General features: G+C 45.1%; 1 protein-coding gene across 1 annotated transcript in view; it reads left to right on the top strand.

The window, feature by feature from the left end:
- The window catches only part of TMEM132C (transmembrane protein 132C), a 257,003-nt gene that overhangs the window by 135,460 nt on the left and 102,672 nt on the right, over window positions 1-18,871 (top strand). Inside the window, exon 3 of the mRNA XM_083589852.1 lies at window positions 11,960-12,106. Within this exon, the coding sequence (XP_083445978.1) occupies window positions 11,960-12,106 (147 nt within the window). The remainder of the gene's footprint in view (window positions 1-11,959; window positions 12,107-18,871) is intronic.

The raw sequence follows: 18,871 nt of genomic DNA, 5'->3' as shown, positions 1-18,871 counted from the left end.
AGTGTCGGGGCGCACAATGCGCCTCCTCCCCTCGCTAGTATCCGCCCCGGAGCCGCAGCAAAGGTGTAAAAGAGCCACATGCGGCTCCGGAGCCGCGGGTTGCAGACCCCTGGTATATCTCTTGGTCTGAGACTCTGCTGAGAAAAAGTGTGTGTGTGTGTGTGTGTGTGTGAGTGTGTCTGCGCGCGCGTGTGTGTATGAAAAAAATTGTCCCATCAAATGCTTGGATGACATGTTCACATATCCATGAGGATTAGAAACTTATTTTAAATTCTTAGGATTCTTACTTCAGAAGAAAATGGATTATTTTATAATGCACTTACACAGATCTGTGGAAGTATTTCAGGAATGATGACAAATTCCAGGTGGTGTGAGAAGATCTAATAAAGAGAGATGGCTGGTGTAAAAATAAGATGAGAGCCCTTCTGGTATGTTTAGGGAAGCTTTTAATGTTTAACAGAGCACTGTATTTTAATACTTTGTTGGAAGCCGCCCAGAGTGGCTGGGGAAACCAAGGCAGAAGGGAGGGGTATAAATAACAATTATTATTATTGTTATTGTTATTGTTATTGTTATTGTTATTGTTATTGTTATTTCTACTGCATAAGAAGTGGATTGGAGTTCGGAGATTCTTCCCCCACTCCTTCCCATTTAACTAGGCAAATTTCTTTGGACACCAGAACTCTAGAGACCCTTTAATTGCTTGTTTTTGCCTTGTCTGAAGTTGGCATGACATTCCTTCCTGAAAGTAAAAAATAGAGTTTTGAACAATAGAATCTGCTGGTTGTATCCATTGTTTGTTTTACGCAGAGTAGCCCCATTGAAATTAATTGATATGGCAAATGTAGGTTCACTGGTTCAAAAAGTGTCCTCTAAGTAGGAGTTAGAGTTCATCCACACTTAACTTTGCTCTGTGTTTTCTAGGCACAGGCTTTCCAGGTCCAAGTCCAAGTGAGGGGTGTGTGTGTGTGTGTGTGTGTGTGTGTGTTTCCCAGGAAACCCCACATTTTACTACAGATTGCAAGCAGCAATCTGTGGGAAACCCATGTGCAGTTTGCTCCAATTCAGTGGTAAAATGTGGGTTTTCCCAGGGAAAGTGCCAGGACCAAAACAAAAACCCACTCAGACACAGACCTATGCCTGAGTGCACAAAAGGAAGTCTGGATGAGCCCTTAGTTGGTTGCAACCCCTGTTTTCCAAGCTTACAGTCTTATTATCCTTTCTCATCTCAGGCCAGGAAATAAATAATGGTGATGGATGATGGCACCCATATTAACCCTCCCACCTACCCACAGACCCACATCTCCAAAGGCTTTCAAGCTTAAGATAACTCAGCACAGTCCACTGTGAATAAATATCAGAATAAATATCTTCTCTTGTATAAATGAATTTATACTTCCCAGGTTTTGACCATTCTTGTTTTTAAATTATAGTCTTAAAAAAAATCCAATCTCTATGTAAGGATATTGTATGTGATTCAACTGCAAATTGAAATTTTGAATCAACAGAGAAAATGTGGAACAGGGGCTGTTCTCTCTCTCTCTCTCTCTCTCTCTCTCTCTCTCTCTCTCTCTCCACTTTCTTTTTAGTTTCTACTTTGGTTTGCATTAGAGAGTGAAAGTGTTTTCCCTAGACTCCAACCCACTTGGGTGCTGCGAGCGCAGAAGAAGCACCTGGCTTAACGCCTGACTGAGCATGTGCTCTGGCTAAATGTGCATGCTCAGTAAAGCAAGGAGCACAGAGGGACACAAAAGCAAATGCGAAGGGGGCAAAGCATGGGTGCTCAGGCAGTGAAGCATAGAGCAAAGCGGGGGGTGAGGAGAGAGGATAGAGCGCACTAATCATAACAGGGGGGGAATGAGGATGAGGTTGTTGTTTTTTTAAAAAAAAAAATCAACAACCAAAATGCAGGTAGTGTTGAGATGAAGGTACTAGTTGAAATTTCTGAATATTTTCATCTTTGCCTCCTTTTTCAGTAGGATTTTTAAAACAGATTTCTGCTTATTCAAATAGCATTGTCTTTACTCTGAATTGATGTCAGTTGTTCTCAGTGATATCAGCACGTTGCCAAATCTAATTAACTCCACAATACAACAACAACAACAACAACAACAACAACAATAATAATAATAATAGTTTTATTTATACCCCGCCCTCCCCAGCCAAGACCGGGCTCAGGGCGGCTAACACCAGGTATAAAACAACTGATTGAAATACAACTTAAAAACAAAATTTAAATACAACATTAAAATGCAACATTAAAATGCAGCCTCATTTGAGTAGAAACTCAAATCAAAAACTTTTGGGGGGATGAAAACGTCAAGTCTTCACTAAGGCTAACTATCCATCCTGGTCCTACGTGGGCCAGAAAAAAGCCAGGGAAGTCCCCAAATAGGAATTCCATCACAGAGGGAGAAAGGATAAGTATGACATTATTCTGTTCACTCATTGGCTCATATTACTACTTCAGGAAATTTTACTTTTACTCCAGATTGGCTTAGTTGCCCCCTGTGATACTGTGACTCAATCATAGCTCATTCTCAGGGTAGCATTTGTGGCATTAACCTATTTGCTTTGTGATTCCCTGCTGGCTAAGATCACTCCTCTGACGTTTCTAGGAAGCACCAGCAGCAATAATTAGGAGGGCATATTTTACTGAATCAGCAATTAACAGGACTGAAACCAGGAAATATATTTACTGATGTAGTCAACCATTTCAGAATGCAAGTACGGGGTTCACATAATTAAATGCTTCTTCACAACAACAACAACAACAAAATCCCTGCGCGTGTTGGGAAGAAAGCTAAACTAAAACAAATTCTCCTGATTTCTAGTCTGCAAGGATTGTTGTTGTTTTAAAAAGAACACACAACACCCTACTAGTATTCTAAAGAGAAGCACCACTTGGGAATTATCTGGTGAACAGGTTCACACCACAAAGCTACATAGTCACAGTCACTCAGGTTTGATTAGTCAGTGGCATAGCTGAAGGGAAAAGGTAAAGGACCCCTGACAGTTAAGTCCAGTCGTGAACAACTCTGGGGTTGCAGCGCTCATCTTGCTTTACTGGCCGAGGGAGCCGACGTTTGTCCCCAGACAGTTTTTGCAAGTCATGTGGCCAGCATGACTAAGCCGCTTCTGGCGAAACCAGAGCAGCGCACAGAAACACCATTTACCTTCCCGCCAGAGCGGTACCTATTTATCTACTTGCACTTTGACGTGCTTTCAAACTGCTAGGTTGGCAGGAGCTGGGACCGAGCTCACCCCAGCGCAGGGATTTGAACTGCCGACCTTCCGATCGGCAAGCCCTAGGCTTTGTGGTTTAGACCACAGCGCCACCCATGTCCCTAGTCAATGGCATAGCTGAAGGTAAACTAAGCCAATTGAGAGTGAGAGCAGTGTTTCCTGAATGAGTCACATGGGTGATCCCAGCTAACGGGGGATCACACAGTAAATGGGATGACATTTTTCACAAGACTATATAGCCAATCAGATTTGGTTATGTACAGCTGTTACTGAGGTCAAAGGATGTCAGTTCAGAACGAGATCAATGCTTCTTGAATAGGCTTGAGTGATAACAGGGATAACTGCAATCCAAACAAAAGGAGTGTGGGTTGTGGGGCAGGGAATTGAAGGCAACCCCTGATGTCTTCAAAAGGCACAATTTAAGACTTTTCAGCTTCATTGTAGAAAGCGTTCTATACCAAAGTGCCCACTTTTTTAAATCCCTTGCAAGTTTACTTTAGCATTGGTACTCTTGACAGTGGCCATGCTTTGCTTGATGCTTAGCTAAATTCTGGATTCTGTTAAAGCAACAGCTGCCTCCCTTTGGGAGCTCTCTGTGGTCCTGAAGAGTCTGGTGCTATTTCAGGTGACTGGATTTGTAGACAGGAACTGCTCTCTGGAGACTGTTACCTGCTGCTGGGTGAATCCAGCTAAAACCACAGGACCCAGAAGTTAGACTGTCCCTGTCCAGATAGGGGTGCAGCTGGGCCACCAGCCGAAGCTGGTGGAAGGCACTCTACACCATCAAGGCCACCTGAGTCTCAGCGACAGCAGAGGATCCAGGAGTACCCTCCAAGCTACATCCCTGCTCCTTCAGAGGGAGTGTAACCCCATCAAAAACAGGCCACCTCCCAGCCATCTGGTCTGGGGAACCACCCATGAACAGTGCGCAGTCTTACCTGGATTAAGCTTCAGTTTGTTGAGTCTCATACTGAGGCAAGACATCATCGGTCCAGCACATCCACTACCTCACCTGCAAATGTAAAAAGTAGAGTTGTGCCTCAGAGGTTAGGACCCAAGCCAATCATTACAAGAAAGGAGATTCTGACTAAATATTAGGAATAAATATCTGGTGGTAAGAGCTGTTTGAGAGTGGAATGGGAGCTGGTTATCTCTCCTTCGTTGGAGGTTTTTAAAGAGAGTTTGGATGATTCCTGCTTTGCAGGTAGTTGGACTAGATGAGCCTTGTGGTCCCTTCCAACTCTACAGTTCTGTGATTATCCTGTTTGGTGTCATCAGTGCCCTTGCCTGTTGAATTAGGCATGTGAGTGATCTCAACCAGTCGGGATCATTCAGTAAATGGGTTACTGTTACAGCGCTCCATAGCCAGTCGGACGTGGCTGCCTGAGGGTGCCAGTGAAGGTAGGTGAGAGCCAGAAAGCACACTTTTCTGTGAATTTTCTTTTTCTTTCTTTTTTTAAGGAGGGGTGAAAAAGTGCTGGGGGATGGGAAGTCAATTTTCAGCATTGCAGAAAATTGTGCACAACACAGTTGTGTGCTATTATGTCCCAACCCCTTTGAAATTCATTTTTCATTCTCAGATTCAGGACGTCAATTTCTATAACTGCAGCTGGGGCTGGATCTTGAAACAGCAGTGCTATATAGCAAGCATTGGAAAATGGGGGGGTGGGGATACAAATAATCTGAGACGCTGATAGGAATCAGCCAAAAGGGGGCAGTGTTTATTAAGTTGAAGTCCAAAACTGTTTAGAATTTTTTTTCTGGGGTGGTCTTATGACACAACGGAGCACTCTTCTACAGCGTTTCTCCTCCCTATCTAGGTGTCTGTCATATTATAGACCACCTTATCCCCTAGGCTCTGGGTGTCTTAAAAGTAATTCAAAGTCACACCACTGATCCCCTGCCAAGGGCTCATTAACTAAGTAACAGGCATGACTGCCTTGAGCAGTCAAAGGAGGGTTAAGGAAAGGCAATTGTAATAGTAGCTGCCATTGTTACATATCAATTACAGCTCTCCATATTACATCATTACCAATATTATATTATGAATAGGATTCCTATTGTATGATTTCTGCTCTTAATAAAGCATGACAAAGAGGACGCAGGTGGCGCTGTGGTTTAAACCACTGAGCCTCTTGGGCTTGCCGATCGGAAGGTCGGTGGTTTGAAGCTATGTGAAGGAGTGAGCTCCCTATGCTCTGTCCCAGCTTCTGCCAACTTAGCAGTTTGAAAGCACACCAGTGCAAGTAGATAAATAGCTACTGCTGTGGTGGGAAGGTAAACGGAATTTCCGTGGGCTCTGGTTTTCATCACGGTGTCCCGTTGTGCCAGAAGCGGTTTAGTCCTGCTGGCCACATGACCCGGAATGCTGTCTGTGGACAAACGCTGGCTCCCTTGGCCTGAAAGCAAGATGAGTGCCACAACTGCATGGTCACCTTTGACTGGACTTAGCCGTCCAGGGGTCCTTTAGCTTTACCTTTTACCTATAGCATGACTAGCAAAACTTTATTTGCTTAAGTGTGTTTCTAAACTATATACTTTTTTACAACACTAAAACTGGCTTCAGTTCAAATCCTTGAAGCAGGATTTTGGGGGTAGAAATCTGCTACTCCAGCAGCTAGGACTCAAGCTAATGGATTCAAATTACAAGAAAGGAGATTCTGACTAAACATTAGGAAGAGCATTTTGACAGTAAGACCTGTTTGACCATGGAATAGACTCCCTTGGTAGGTGGTGACTACTGAATGAATGAATTTATTAATACGGTCACAGACCAGCATCAACACACACAATATCACAGATCATAAAAATATATATCATAAATACAAATATATATATTAAATTATTTAGCAAAATTTATATGCCACTTAATAATAGTAATAATAAACTTCCAAGTGGTTTACATAAAACATCCATAAGAAAATCCCTTTAGCCTACCTTAAAAGGCTGTTGTGTGAATAAAACGGCAGTGTGAGGGACTAGGCTCACCACCCTGAGCCCCTTAATGCAGGAGCAAGGAGCCTGTGGCCCTTTCAGCTGTTGTTGGACAGACTCCAACTCCCATCAGCCCCAGCCAGTGTGGCCAGAGGCAAGAGGAGATGGAAGTTGTAGTCCAGCCACCTCTGGAGGACCGCGGGTTAACAGCCTGTGCTATAAAGGAAAAGCTAGCATAACACATGTAAGAAATGAAATGTTTCTAGCTCCTAGGCTCACTAGCAGTTATCTCATGACCATTTGGTAATGACAAATGGGATGGGTCGTAGCTCAAGGACACAGCGTCCGCTATGCATGTAGAATAATAATAATAATAATAATAATAATAATAATAATAATAATAATAATAATATATTTATTATTTATACCCCGCCATCTGGCTGGGCTTCCCCAGCCACTCTGGGAGGCTTCCAACAAAATATTAAAATACCGTAATGCATCATACATTAAAAGCTTCCCTAAACAGGGCTGTCTTCAGATGTCTTCTAAAAGTCTGGTAGTTGTTCTTCTCTTTGACATCTGGTGGGAGGGCGTTCCACAAGGCGGGTGCCACCACCGAGAAGGCCCTCTGCCTGGTTCCCTGTAACTTGGCTTCTCGCAGCGAGGGAACCGCCAGAAGGCCCTCAGTGCTGGATCTCAGTGTCTGGGCTGAACGATGGGGTGGAGACGCTCCTTCAGATATACTGGACCGAGGCCGTTTAGGGCTTTAAAGGTCAGCACCAACACTTTGAATTGTGCTTGGAAACGTATTCAGAAGATCCTCAGTTCAAGCCCCAGCTTCTCCAAGTAGGGCTGCAAATGTAAGCTGTCTAGAGAGTGTAGACAAACACTCACCTAGATGGACCAATGGCTTGACTGAGAATAAGGCAGCTTCCCGTGTTCTTGTGGTTAGCCAAAGAGGATGCCTTTGTAATACAACTGCTGCTGTGGCTGCTGAGTTGGCTTAAGAAAATAAGCACAGAAACCGAGACATCTTTCACTTCCTGGCCTAATTCCACCTCATCTGTTGACATTGTTATATAAAACTGCGAGAGGGAAAGAGAGATACTGCGGAGGGAGGAGAGAGTGCTGCAGATTATAATTCCACATATTTATTTAGAAGCTCGAGTCCTTGCGGCATTCCAGCCGCCCAGTCCAGCACTAAGTGCCATCACTGCATTGATTTTCCCTTACTCTGGATAACCTACTTTACTCCTGGACTCTTCCTGCCTCCAGAAGGCCATTATATAATGTCTCTCCCTGTGTGTGTATGTAAAGGCAGGTTGCTTTCCCCAAAATGTTCGATACGGTGGGTTAATTAACAGAATGGCTCTGTCACCGGAGTTGTTTATTCCTCTTGCTGTTCTTGTATCTTTTTTCCTCCCCCTCTTTTAAATTTTTGTCCTCCAGTCCTGGATTGTGCTACTAACCTTGTCCAGCGAAAAAGTCCTCCCTAATCATCCGCAAAGCCAGCTTGTACCTCTGCCGGGCTTTACGGTGGAAAGAGCAATCTCCAACTCCTGGGGAAATTGTAGCTTCTCCCCCCCCCTACAAACTCCAATTGCAAGTGACAATGGATCTCTCTGAGGCAGCACAGGGGCAGCCAACATGCGAGATGTCTAGATGGAAGAAAAGGGTTGGTGGGGAGGGTCTTTGTCAGTAGTCATTTCAGCAGTTTCCTCTCGTGTATTTGCTGCTACTCAACATCTTGGAACGTGAAGAAGAGCCCTGATGGATCAGAATAAAGACCTTTCTGGCCCAGGGATAGCCAGTGTCCAGATGGGAGAAGGGCTCAGTGTTAGTGGTAGAGCCTTGCAAGCAGAAGGTCCCAGGTTCAAATCCCAAGTAAGGTTGGGATTGACACCTGCCTGAAATACTGGAGAGCCAATCGGTGTAGGTAATACTGAGCTAGATGGACTCAGTATAAGGTGTGGACTACAACTCCCATCAGCCCTCAGCCAGCCAGCCATTAGGGTCAATGGTTAGGAAGAGTTGGAAGTCTTGGATGACCCCCATGCAGGCTACCCAATCAAGTCTATCCACCTTGTTTTCAACAGCCTGCCATTTTTGGAGGGCGCCATGTTCACTACCGCAGGCTAGGCTGCATTCACACTACAGTTGATTCCATTGGCCTGACGTTTCCCTAACTGTTAGTTTATGCATTAATTTGATATTTTATACAATGTAAGAGCCACTTCAGGAAAACTGATAGAACGTAGTGCATGTTTAGTGCTTGTTTCTGTGCTGCTTAATTCCGGGGGGTGGGATCCATTTGCAGCCCCCTTAGAAAGGAAAATCACAGGAGCGAAGTGACAAAAACTGGAGGTTGTATAAGGCCATGCAGTTATTTCTGGCTGCTTTCATGAGGGAGCAGAAGCACACAGGTGTGACAGTGAGCAAGTAGCAACGTCATCCAATGATGTTCATTGTTTTGTCACACCACACCCACTGAGGTAAATGAAATATAGTGTGGCATGTTGGTATATCATAGAATCATAGAACTGTAGAATTGGAACGGACCCCAAACATCATCTAGTCCAACCTCCTGCAAAGCAGAAATCTCAACTAATGCATCCTTGACAGGTGGGCATCCAGCCTTTGCTTAAAAATCCCCCAGTGAAGAGGAATCCACCACCTTTCAATGAAGTCTGTTCTACTGCCAAACACCTCTTATTGTCAGAAAGTTCTTCCTGGTGTTTAGTTGGAATTTCATTTCTTGTAGCTTGAAGTCATTGGTTTGGGTCCGACACTCTGGAGCAGGGGAAAACAAGCCTGCTCCCTCTTCCATATGATAGCCCTTGAGATATTTGAAGATGGCTATCTTATCTCCTCCCAGTCTCCTCTTTTCCAGGCTAAACATACCCAAGTCCCTCAACCGTTCCTCGTAAGGCCTGGTTTCCAGACCCTGGATCATCTTGGTCATCTTCCCTTTATTGCGACGCTATGCTTCTGTTGATATCGCCCTCCTCTGTATATGTTCCAACTTGTCAGTATCCTTAAATTGTGGCACCCAGAACTGGACACAGGACTCCGGGTGTGGTCTGACCAAGGCAGAATAGAGTGGTACCTTTATTGGGATGCTATACTTCTGTTGATAATGTCCGGAAAGCCACAGTTCCATAATGCAGCCAGTACTGCAGTGTTAAATGAATGCCAGAAAACATGAAAGAACCACTGGCGTTGCAATCAGAAAAGCCAACACAGTATTCCCCATATCCGAATGCAACCCTGGTCTATCTTGTCTCCCACACTAGCCATCACACTAGCCAATCAGGGCAAGAAGAGAATATCCCCTGCCATGCTTTTATTTTAATAACAGCACCTGGAGTTCAATGGGATCCTGCTTCTTCACAAATGTGGTTCCATATAGCTAATAGGAATTGATTAGCCCATGTTCTATGAATTTGTCTAATTTCCTTTTGGCACAGGGGTGGCTAGCCTGGGCCTCCCTTCAGATGCTGTTGAGCCCAAAGTCTCTTCAGTCCCAGCCAGCATGTCCAATGGATAGGGATGATGAGAGCTACGCTCCTGCCACAGCTGGAGGGAGGCAGGATAGTTACCCCCAGTTCCAATGCCATCGTACATGAATTAGCTCAGACGTGGGACCGTGCATTTCCTCCTTGTTTGGAAATTGCTTGGCTTCTTTTCAGGCTAATTCAGTGAAGGTCACAGGGCATTTGTCCTTCATTTTTGATTGTTTGGGAACTGGTGAAAGGACTGCCTCCTATGGATCCCTGTAGCGTTTACAAGCAGGCATAATAATGCAGTGAGGAGTAAGCAAAGAGAGGTTTCCTTAGCAAGAAAAGAAAGGGGAAAGGTGCTCAGTTTGTTCTATTGATGAGCTTCTCTGTGTAATGACTGCCAGGAAGTCAAAAAACAAAGTATAAAAGTCAATTAACAACTAACAGCTAGCGGCCTGCCCTGGATGCTTCTCACAGAACTTGCCCAGAGTGTTTCTTATAACATAGATAAGAAAGTGCTGATAAGTTCTCAGTGAATTGGTAAGTTTAAAGTGGAGAAAGGAAAAATTACTTCCCTGAGCAGCAATTAAAGTCCATTAAAGTCCTGGGGAGCTCCGAAGCCTGCTTTCTGAACCAACGCCATCTTGCATTTGTCTCTAACTTGTCCTGTGCCATTGCGCTTCAGATTGCTCATTGCCTGATGGTCTAATTGGCTTCCCAAAAGCCTCTGGTTGGCCTCTGTAAGAAACAGGGTGCTGGGAAAAGCCAAGGCTAGGCAAGATGATGCTCTCTGGATGTTGTTAGACTCCCATCAACTCCAGCCAGCAACATCTGGAGGACACCATGTTGGCTAACCCTGAGCTAGACAGACTTTTGGCAATATCTTCCAGGCCAGGACTCTTTGTCAGGGTGGAGTGTAATGCCGTTCAAAATGGTGGCTTCCTTATTTGTTTTCCCTGAATTCCTCTTTCCCTGTCACACAACAGGAAAGACTTCTGAACTCATTAGAAGTCACTTCCAGTTTGCTCTCATATAACAGGGGTTGCCTCTTCTGATCGTTTTAGTAAAGGTACCTGTATTTCTGTTTTGTATCTCACAGAAAGAAATGCCTCATTTGACCATTTTAGAAGTATTTCCCAAGCCTGACCTTCAGGCTTATTCTTAGGTTCCTATACAGGTGTGTGTTTGTGTGGGCAGGGGTGTGTGTATACCTTGCCAGATTGCAATACAGTGGTACCTCGGGTTAAGTACTTAATTCCTTCCGGAGGTCCATACTTAACCTGAAACAGTTCTTAACCTGAAGCACCACTTTAGCTAATGGGGCCTCCTGCTGCTGCCGCACCACTGGAGCCCAATTTCTGTTCTTCTCCTGAAGTTCTTAACCTGAAGCACTATTTCTAGGTTAGCGGAGTGTGTAACCTGAAGCGTATGTAACCTGAAGCGTATGTAACCCGAGGTACCACTGCATTATTGTGACCCCCCTGCTCAGCGCCTGGGGGCCCCAGTCCTGCCACTCAACACCTGGCCTAGGGTGGGGCCTGATGGGCTCTATAAAGGACTGCTGCCACTGCTGCTGCTGGGCAGAGAGGTCTCCGTTTTGTTTTATTTTTGTTTTTTTGTTTAAATTGCTGTTGTTTTTTACCTATGTCATTTTAAACTGTGATATTAATGCTGTATTCTTAGCTTTAGATTTTGATTTATGTGAAAATTATTTCCCATTTGGTTGTGCATTTTTTTAATGTGGTTTATTTATTGTTTGCCACATTAAAAAAATACACAACCAAATGGGAAACAATTTTAATGTGGTGGGTTTTTTTAATGTGGTTTATTTATTGTTTGAGGGACAAGGGTGGCGCTGTAGGTTGCTGATCAGAAGGTCGGCGGTTGAAATCCCCACGAGGGGGTAAGCTTCCATTGCTTGGTCCCTGCTCCTGCCAACCTAGCAGTTCGAAAGCAGGTCAAAGTGCAAGTAGATAAATAGGTACCTCTCCAGCGGGAAGGTAAATGGCGTTTCTGTGTGCTGCTCCCTCGGCCAATAAAGCGAGATGAGCGCCGCAACTCCGAGTCAGTCACGACTGGACCTAATGGTCAAGGCTCCCTTTACCTTTACCTTTATTTATTGTTTACAACTTTTGTAATTATGTAAATGTTGTTATGCTTGAGCATTGTTTTTTAACTGTGGAAAGGCGGCATACAAATAAAAGATGATGTTGGTGATGAAGGTGATGATGATGATGATGATGATGATGATGATGACTGCAATTCTTTTTTCCCAATAGGGCAAAGGTAAAGAAAGGAGTAAATATCCTGAGTGCAAAGGCAAGTGACCCAAGGCAGTGGGACGTGACGCAGAACGTAGGAAACGGTGGGAAACACTCGACCACAACAGTGATGTGTCAGAGAATAATGCAGAGTCCAAGGAGCAGGTGAGTTGGTGCCATTGCCGTGGGACATGAGGCTCCCATCGTATCAGTTTGATAACCACATAACATGTGAAAAGGCTTTGATTCTGATCAAGCTATTATTCCGCATAGTCAATAGGATACTCGCCAGCTGGGCCTTTTGTCTGATCCAGCAGGGACCTTCTTATATTTTTCATGAAACTTCATTGTATAGAGGCAGCGTCTCTCTGAAGTGGGAAATGGCTGGAGACCAGCATCTAGAGAGGGCTGTGGCCTTCACAGCTTGCTTTAGAGCTTCCTGAAGGCATCTGTTGAACGACCATGAGATACCTGTTTCTCCCTCTCTGGTAATGCTAGAATTTGGGGCCATCCTATGAAGGTGAATGTTGGAAGATGCAGGAGAGGCAAAAGAAAGCATTGCTTTATACAGTGCATAGTTAAACTATGGAGTTCATTCCCACAAGATGTAGCAACGGCCACCAACTTGGATGGCTTTAAAAGAAGAGTAGACAAGCTCAAGGAAAGATAACATTCCCAGTGGCTCCCTTGCACTCAGGTTCTGTTTGCGTGGCGATTCCCGCCCCCCACCAGTTGGAATAAATAAAGAGACAGGACACCAAGATTTTAGGTTAATGGGCGAAAAATGGCCACAACTTTATTGGTTACAGGTAAGAGCGGTATTGGCTTTAGGCATTGGTCCTATCAGACGATCCGGTATGAGAACCGGAAGGGTTAACTCCAGCAGGGGGAGCCCCTGAGATGCACATCCCTAGGCACTCCCCAAGGGGTCACCGCTTGGGTGCGCGCTTTAGGCCCTAGCCTCCATAGGTTTCAGACGAGGCAACGCCCCCGGAATCCTTTATCGGACTACCCTTAAATATTTGGGGGGGGTGATGGCGCTCCTCCCCCCAACTCATCTGCATAACAATGCCCCTACCAATACCTAACCGCCAAGCCAAAGGCGTTGTGACGATTTGCTACGAGGTAGGCGAAAAAACCAAATGGCTTTTAAATCAATGCCAATTAGCCAAGTGGAAAAATTCCTACCAGGCCCCTTGCAGCGACCAACCGAGGTCCATAGCAAAATCCGAAGGGAAACCTAAAGGGAGGGTGGGTGGGTGGGAAACCGCAGCTGGGGCAAGGAAGGAAAGGGGCGATCCCAGGCCGCGCCAACCTTAAGTGGCCCAAGCCCCGCCCCTGCAGCCAGCCGATTGGCTGGCCCTGGGGCTGACGTGGCCCAAGGATTCCCCAAGTCGCGCGGGGCCGCAGCCAGCCCTGCGCAGATGTTGGTGGGCGTGAGCCCGCAACCCCCCCCCTTATGTCGGGAGTGGCTTTGTGAGCTTCCCTTTGGCATCTGGTTGGCTGCTCTGAGAACAAGATACTGGACCCTTGGCTATTCTTATGTGAGAAACAGGATCTTTGATCTAACCCAACATAACATCTTTACTCTCTGTAAAGGAGAACCTGCCTATCATAAATGACCATTTTGCTAAACAGAAAAAAATGCATGGTTTTAGGATTTGAACTTAGTGTAAATATGAACTTTAGGATTTGAACTTTAGTTAAGTGGTAGAGCCTTAAATGCAGAAGGTCACGGATTCAATCTCTGGCATCTCCAGGTAGGGCCTGGAGAAGATTTTAAGTCTGTAATCTTGGAGAGCTACTGCCAGAATAGATAGCATCAATGGTATAAGGCAATTTACTATGGTTAGTGGTGGGTGAGTGTATAAGCAAAGAGTCCTCTTGTTCTTCAAATGGCTTTGCAGAACATTGGTTTGTTTGGCTCCGTTGCTCTGATCTTACATTTCTTGAGAGAGATGTCCTCATTGCTGGCTGGTCTATCACTTTTCCAATGAGCTCTTCCTGTATTACATGTTAGCATAGGGCCATTGTGCAAAATAAAGCTCTTTGGGGGGGCACAGGAAGAGGAGGGTAATATCAATCTATCACTCTCCCCCCACAATTTGCAAATTAGAAGAAAGTGGATTTGATTGTGCATTAGGAAAGCATGTGCAGGAAAAAAAAATGCCTTGAAGCCTCTTCTCTCTCTCTCTCTCTCTCTCTCTCTCTCTCTCTCTCTCTCTCTCTCTCAAACAGGCAAGTAGCATCATGTAATATATGTTCAAACCCTGATCAGTTTATTTATAGTGCAATTCTGTGGGGCGTGGGCAAAGGTCTCAAACCATTTCCTTTCTTTCTTTTTGGCTACAGATGGTACCTAATTCTATCCCAGGCGGGAGGAGGGGACCCTGTTGCAAAGCCTTCATTAACTACACTACTCATCCAGATGCATGTTCCTTGTTCGGCTTCTCTTCCTTTCTGCCAGGTGGCCTTATGATTCTTCCCCCGCTGTGTTGCGCACTGATGGGTGCAGGCCTAGTGCCAGTGTTGGGCACCCTTGAGTAGTTGCTGCAGCCCCCAACCCTGGCTGAACCCTGCTTGGGTGCATGCCCAGCCCCATTTTTCCAGCTCTCGTTTTCTAGTGCTCCAGTGTGCATGGGGACGGCTCAAAGCTGCCATTAATAAATTTCTGGCAATGCCCTAGAACAGGGGTCAGCAACCTTTTTCAGCCATGGGCCGGTCCACCGCCCCTCAGACCATGTGGTGGGCGAGACTATATTTTGGAAAAAAAAATGAACAAATTCCTATGCCCCGCAAATAACCCAGAGATGCATTTTAAATAAAACCACACATTCTACAGTCATACCTCATGTTACGTCCACTTCATGTTACGTTCTTTCAGGTTACGTCCCGCGGAGACCCGGAAGTACCGGAAAGGGTTACTTCCGGGTTTCGCTGCTCGCGCATGCGCAGACGTGCAAAATGATGTCACGCACATGCACAGAAGCGGCGAATTGCAACCCGCGTGTGCGCATACGCACCACTGCAGGTTGCGCTCTTTTCATGTTGCGAACGGGCCTCTGGAAAGAAGGTGGGGAGGGGTATTACTCAGAAGGGTTGTGGGAATGGGTGATTGGCAGATAGCTGTGATGAGCCTGTTGACGACTCTTAACGACTGCAATAGGTCGTAAGACCTATTGCAGTTTATAAGACCTATTGCAGTCGTTAAGAGTCATCAACAGGCTCATCACAGCTATCTGCCAATCACCCATTCCCACCACCCTTCTGAGTAATACCCCTCCCCACCTTCTCACTATATAGAAGGATCTGGCAACTTCTGTTTCAGTGTATCTGCAGAAGTGTGCATGCACACGAAAGCTCATACGAAGAACTAACTTAGTTGGTCTTTAAGGTGCTACTGGAAGGAAAAAAATTTTTTGTTTTGACTATGGCAGACCAACACGGCTACCTATCTGTAAGAGAGAGAGAGAGAGAGAGAGAGAGAGAGAGAGAGAGAGAGAGAGAGAGAGAGGTTTTTTTAAAGGCATTCCATGCCTGGTTAGCAACAGGGATGTGAGAGTGGGTGCAACAAACCTCTGACATTCTGGGGACAGAGAAAACATCTGTTGTTGTGAGCAGCTTACAGCCTCTATCTGACCACAAAGGATCTCATTTCCATTAGTAGGATTTGCAATAGAGAGTTTGCAATACAAGCAAAGGGCAGAGGACCAAAAAGGGGAAGAAGAAGAAAACATTTTGGGAGTCTGCCAAAAGGGGGGGGAGCATAGATATCCTTGAAAAGGAAGCCAGGGCTTTCATGGGCAATGTCAAGTATAGTTACATCCGCAGTAAAAACAATAAGCAGGCTGTCACGTCATCGTCCCTGCTACACACAAATAAACACACTTGATGAAATCTACTTAGATAAATAGAACTGCAAATCTCTTTGAGCTGTATCCAGCTAAACTACACTCTCAGTAGAACTAATGGACCCAAGTGAGTCAATGTCCATTACTTTTGATGGGTCTACTCTGAGTAGGACAACTATTGGAGACAACCTTTTGTCTTTGTTATACAGTGAACAGGGCTATATGTCTTCAGGAAATGCATAGAATTTAGCTTGCTCAAAATGTCTGCTTTTTTTAGAAAAGCACAAACACATGTTTCTAGACCTTATGGGCTGTGAAGCAGGTGAAGGGAACCTTGGGCTCTCCATATCAGGGCCATCTTTACCCAGGGGTGCAAGGGGTGCGGGGCACCCGGGCGCCGAATTCGGGGGGGGGGCGCACCTTGATCGACGGCAGTGACTCTGTTGTGTCAAATATTCCCGATGAGTCAGGAAACAAAAGCAGTTTTTCTGCTGCATCGTTGTTGCAGGTGGCTTCCCCCCTCCCCAAAAAAGCTCAATAAAAGTTAATTTGGGGGTGCTGGGCCTCGGTCCAGTATACCTGAAGGAGCGTCTCCACCCCCATCGTTCTGCCCGGACACTGAGGTCCAGCTCTGAGGGCCTTCTGGCGGTTCCCTCACTGCGAGAAACCAAGTTACAGGAAACTAGGCAGAGGGCCTTCTTGGTAGTGGCACCAGCCCTGTGGAACGCCCTCCCACCAGATGTCAAAGAGAACAACAACTACCAGACTTTTAAAAGACATCTGAAGGCAGCCCTCTTTAGGGAAGCTTTTAAAGTTTGATGCATTACTGTATTTTAATATTTTGTTGGAAGCTGCCCAGAGTGTCTGGGTCTGGGGAAGCCCAGCCAGATGGGCGGGGTATAAATATATTATTATTATTATTATTATTATTATTATTATTATTATTATTATTATCATCTTTGCATCCCAGCAGAGCATATGCTAAAGACAGCCCTGCTCCATATGCTGCTGACTACAACTCCCATCCAGCCAGAACATTTGCCATGCTATCTGGGGCTGATGGGAGTTGTAGCTCAGCAACATCGGGGAGGGGCGGCAAAGATTCCCCCACCCCTGCTGTAAAGAAGAGAGAGCCTCTAGCATAGCTCCTTTTCATGACTAGTCAGACACATTGTAATGGCAGAAGCCACATTTGAATATGGTTTAGCACATTCAGTCCCTGTTCATCTTTACAAAAGGATGTATATCTTTTTGGAAGGGTTTACAAGTTTAAATGTTTTGACTGACTATGAAGTGGCCTTTTTAGCCAAACAACAGGGGTGAGGGTTTGTTTTTTTTATATAAAAAAACTCAATTTGTATACCACCCTTTCATCCATAGACCTGAGGGCAGTTGACAGCATTAAAATGCAAGACAAAAACACAACATACGTAAGAAAAACAAGAATGCCCCCCATCAATAACCCCCCCTTCCTTTTGGCCTCTCCCCCCCCCCGCCCGCATACCGAATTACTTTTGCGGCCTACTTGGTATGGAAGGTTGCGCTGCTCTGCTCCCGTTTGTCAGTCTTCTTTTGGCACATGCCACACAGCAGGCCTTCAGAACATTGCCAAGGGTAGTTTGGAGCCCTATCTGCACGGAACAGAGATATTTTATCAAACTAATTTAATTTGGCACAGGACGGCAGTCCCCAAATGGGATCTTTCTGGGTCATTTCTTCTCCCAAAGTAGCTTGGCAGCGGCGTTTGTTCCAGAGAGCAACATGTTGCTGCTCTTACTGTTGTTGTTTTAAAAAATGAATAACGTCTATAACAATATCATTAACAATATCATCACCAATACCAATACTATCAAGAACAACAGTATACTAATAAAATTAATGACATTAACCATAGGGATAACAACAGCAACAGAAATGTATGTTTAGTTCAGGATTCCCAGATTGAAATTCCCGTCCGCAATCACAGGAGTGGAAAAGGAGAAAAAGTCACCTCTCAAACCCAGCTCTTGTCACATAGAAACCAAGGACATTCCAACCCAACATTCTACTACATGGTGACATCTCTAGATGTATTTGACTCCAACTCCCATCATGCCTGGATATCTGCCACACTGGCAAAGGCTGGTGGGAGTTGAGTCCAACAACATCTGGTGGGTACCGTTGAGGAACACTCTCTGACCACTGCACAATGCTGGTTCTCATTGTGTAAGATATTTATATTGGAGAGAGAGAGAGAGAGAGAGAGAGAGAGCATGCTAAAACACACTTGCTTTCCTAATCTCACTGAACACTGCAAGCTAGATAATTTCACGGACAAAGCAGGTAATTACAAACTTCTGCGACACTGCTAATTCCAGTGTGCTTTGATCAAGCAGCCACAGGAATTTGATTCTGTCGCCTGGCGTCGAAACCAATCTGTTGCTGTTGCTGGTGCACAATTCTTTCCACAAGCTTCCTCTCTAATGAGCTGCCAGTGGTAGCTAGGTTATCCATTAAAAACTCTTGTGTCCTGAAAAAGGTTTTTCAGAGTGACCCTTGTGTGATGTTTTTAAAAAGGACATAGCAGCATAGACTTTCCAGTGCCCCTCACCCAATCTCAGTTTGCATGTTTGATCAGCTTCAGAGGAGAAGCACTTGCCTACTGACTGAGGAAATGTAGGGAAGGAAGGGCAAAATGATGCATAGCTAAGATGAGGCAAGGTTTCTCTCCCAAAGTATCTTACAAACAGGAACATCTGCTGAAACTCATAAACAGCTGACTTCAGCAGCAGAACATCACACTGTTGCCCAATTTGGCTTTCGACAGTGGAGAGAAGTGATAAATCAACCAGGCAATAAAGCATGAGAGAATTGGGGGGGGGGAGAATCACAAGATAAAGCAAATAAAATCCCCATTAGTATTCACTAAGCTTCACTTCCCAGACTTTTCTAGACCCATACGTCACTGTCAACTGCAAAATCTCACATCTATCAGAGTTTAGGCTCCATCCTATTGGGAATTCAAAATGGCAGTGCGGGTCCATCCCTAGACTTCTTTATCTTCTCTCCTCAAGTGTTGAAGCAATGAACCTGTTTTGGT

The sequence above is a fragment of the Podarcis filfolensis genome (assembly GCF_964270895.1).
Source record: "Podarcis filfolensis genome assembly, chromosome: 16".
Taxonomy (NCBI): Eukaryota; Metazoa; Chordata; class Lepidosauria; order Squamata; family Lacertidae; genus Podarcis; species Podarcis filfolensis.
This window is presented reverse-complemented; position numbering and strand designations above follow the sequence as displayed.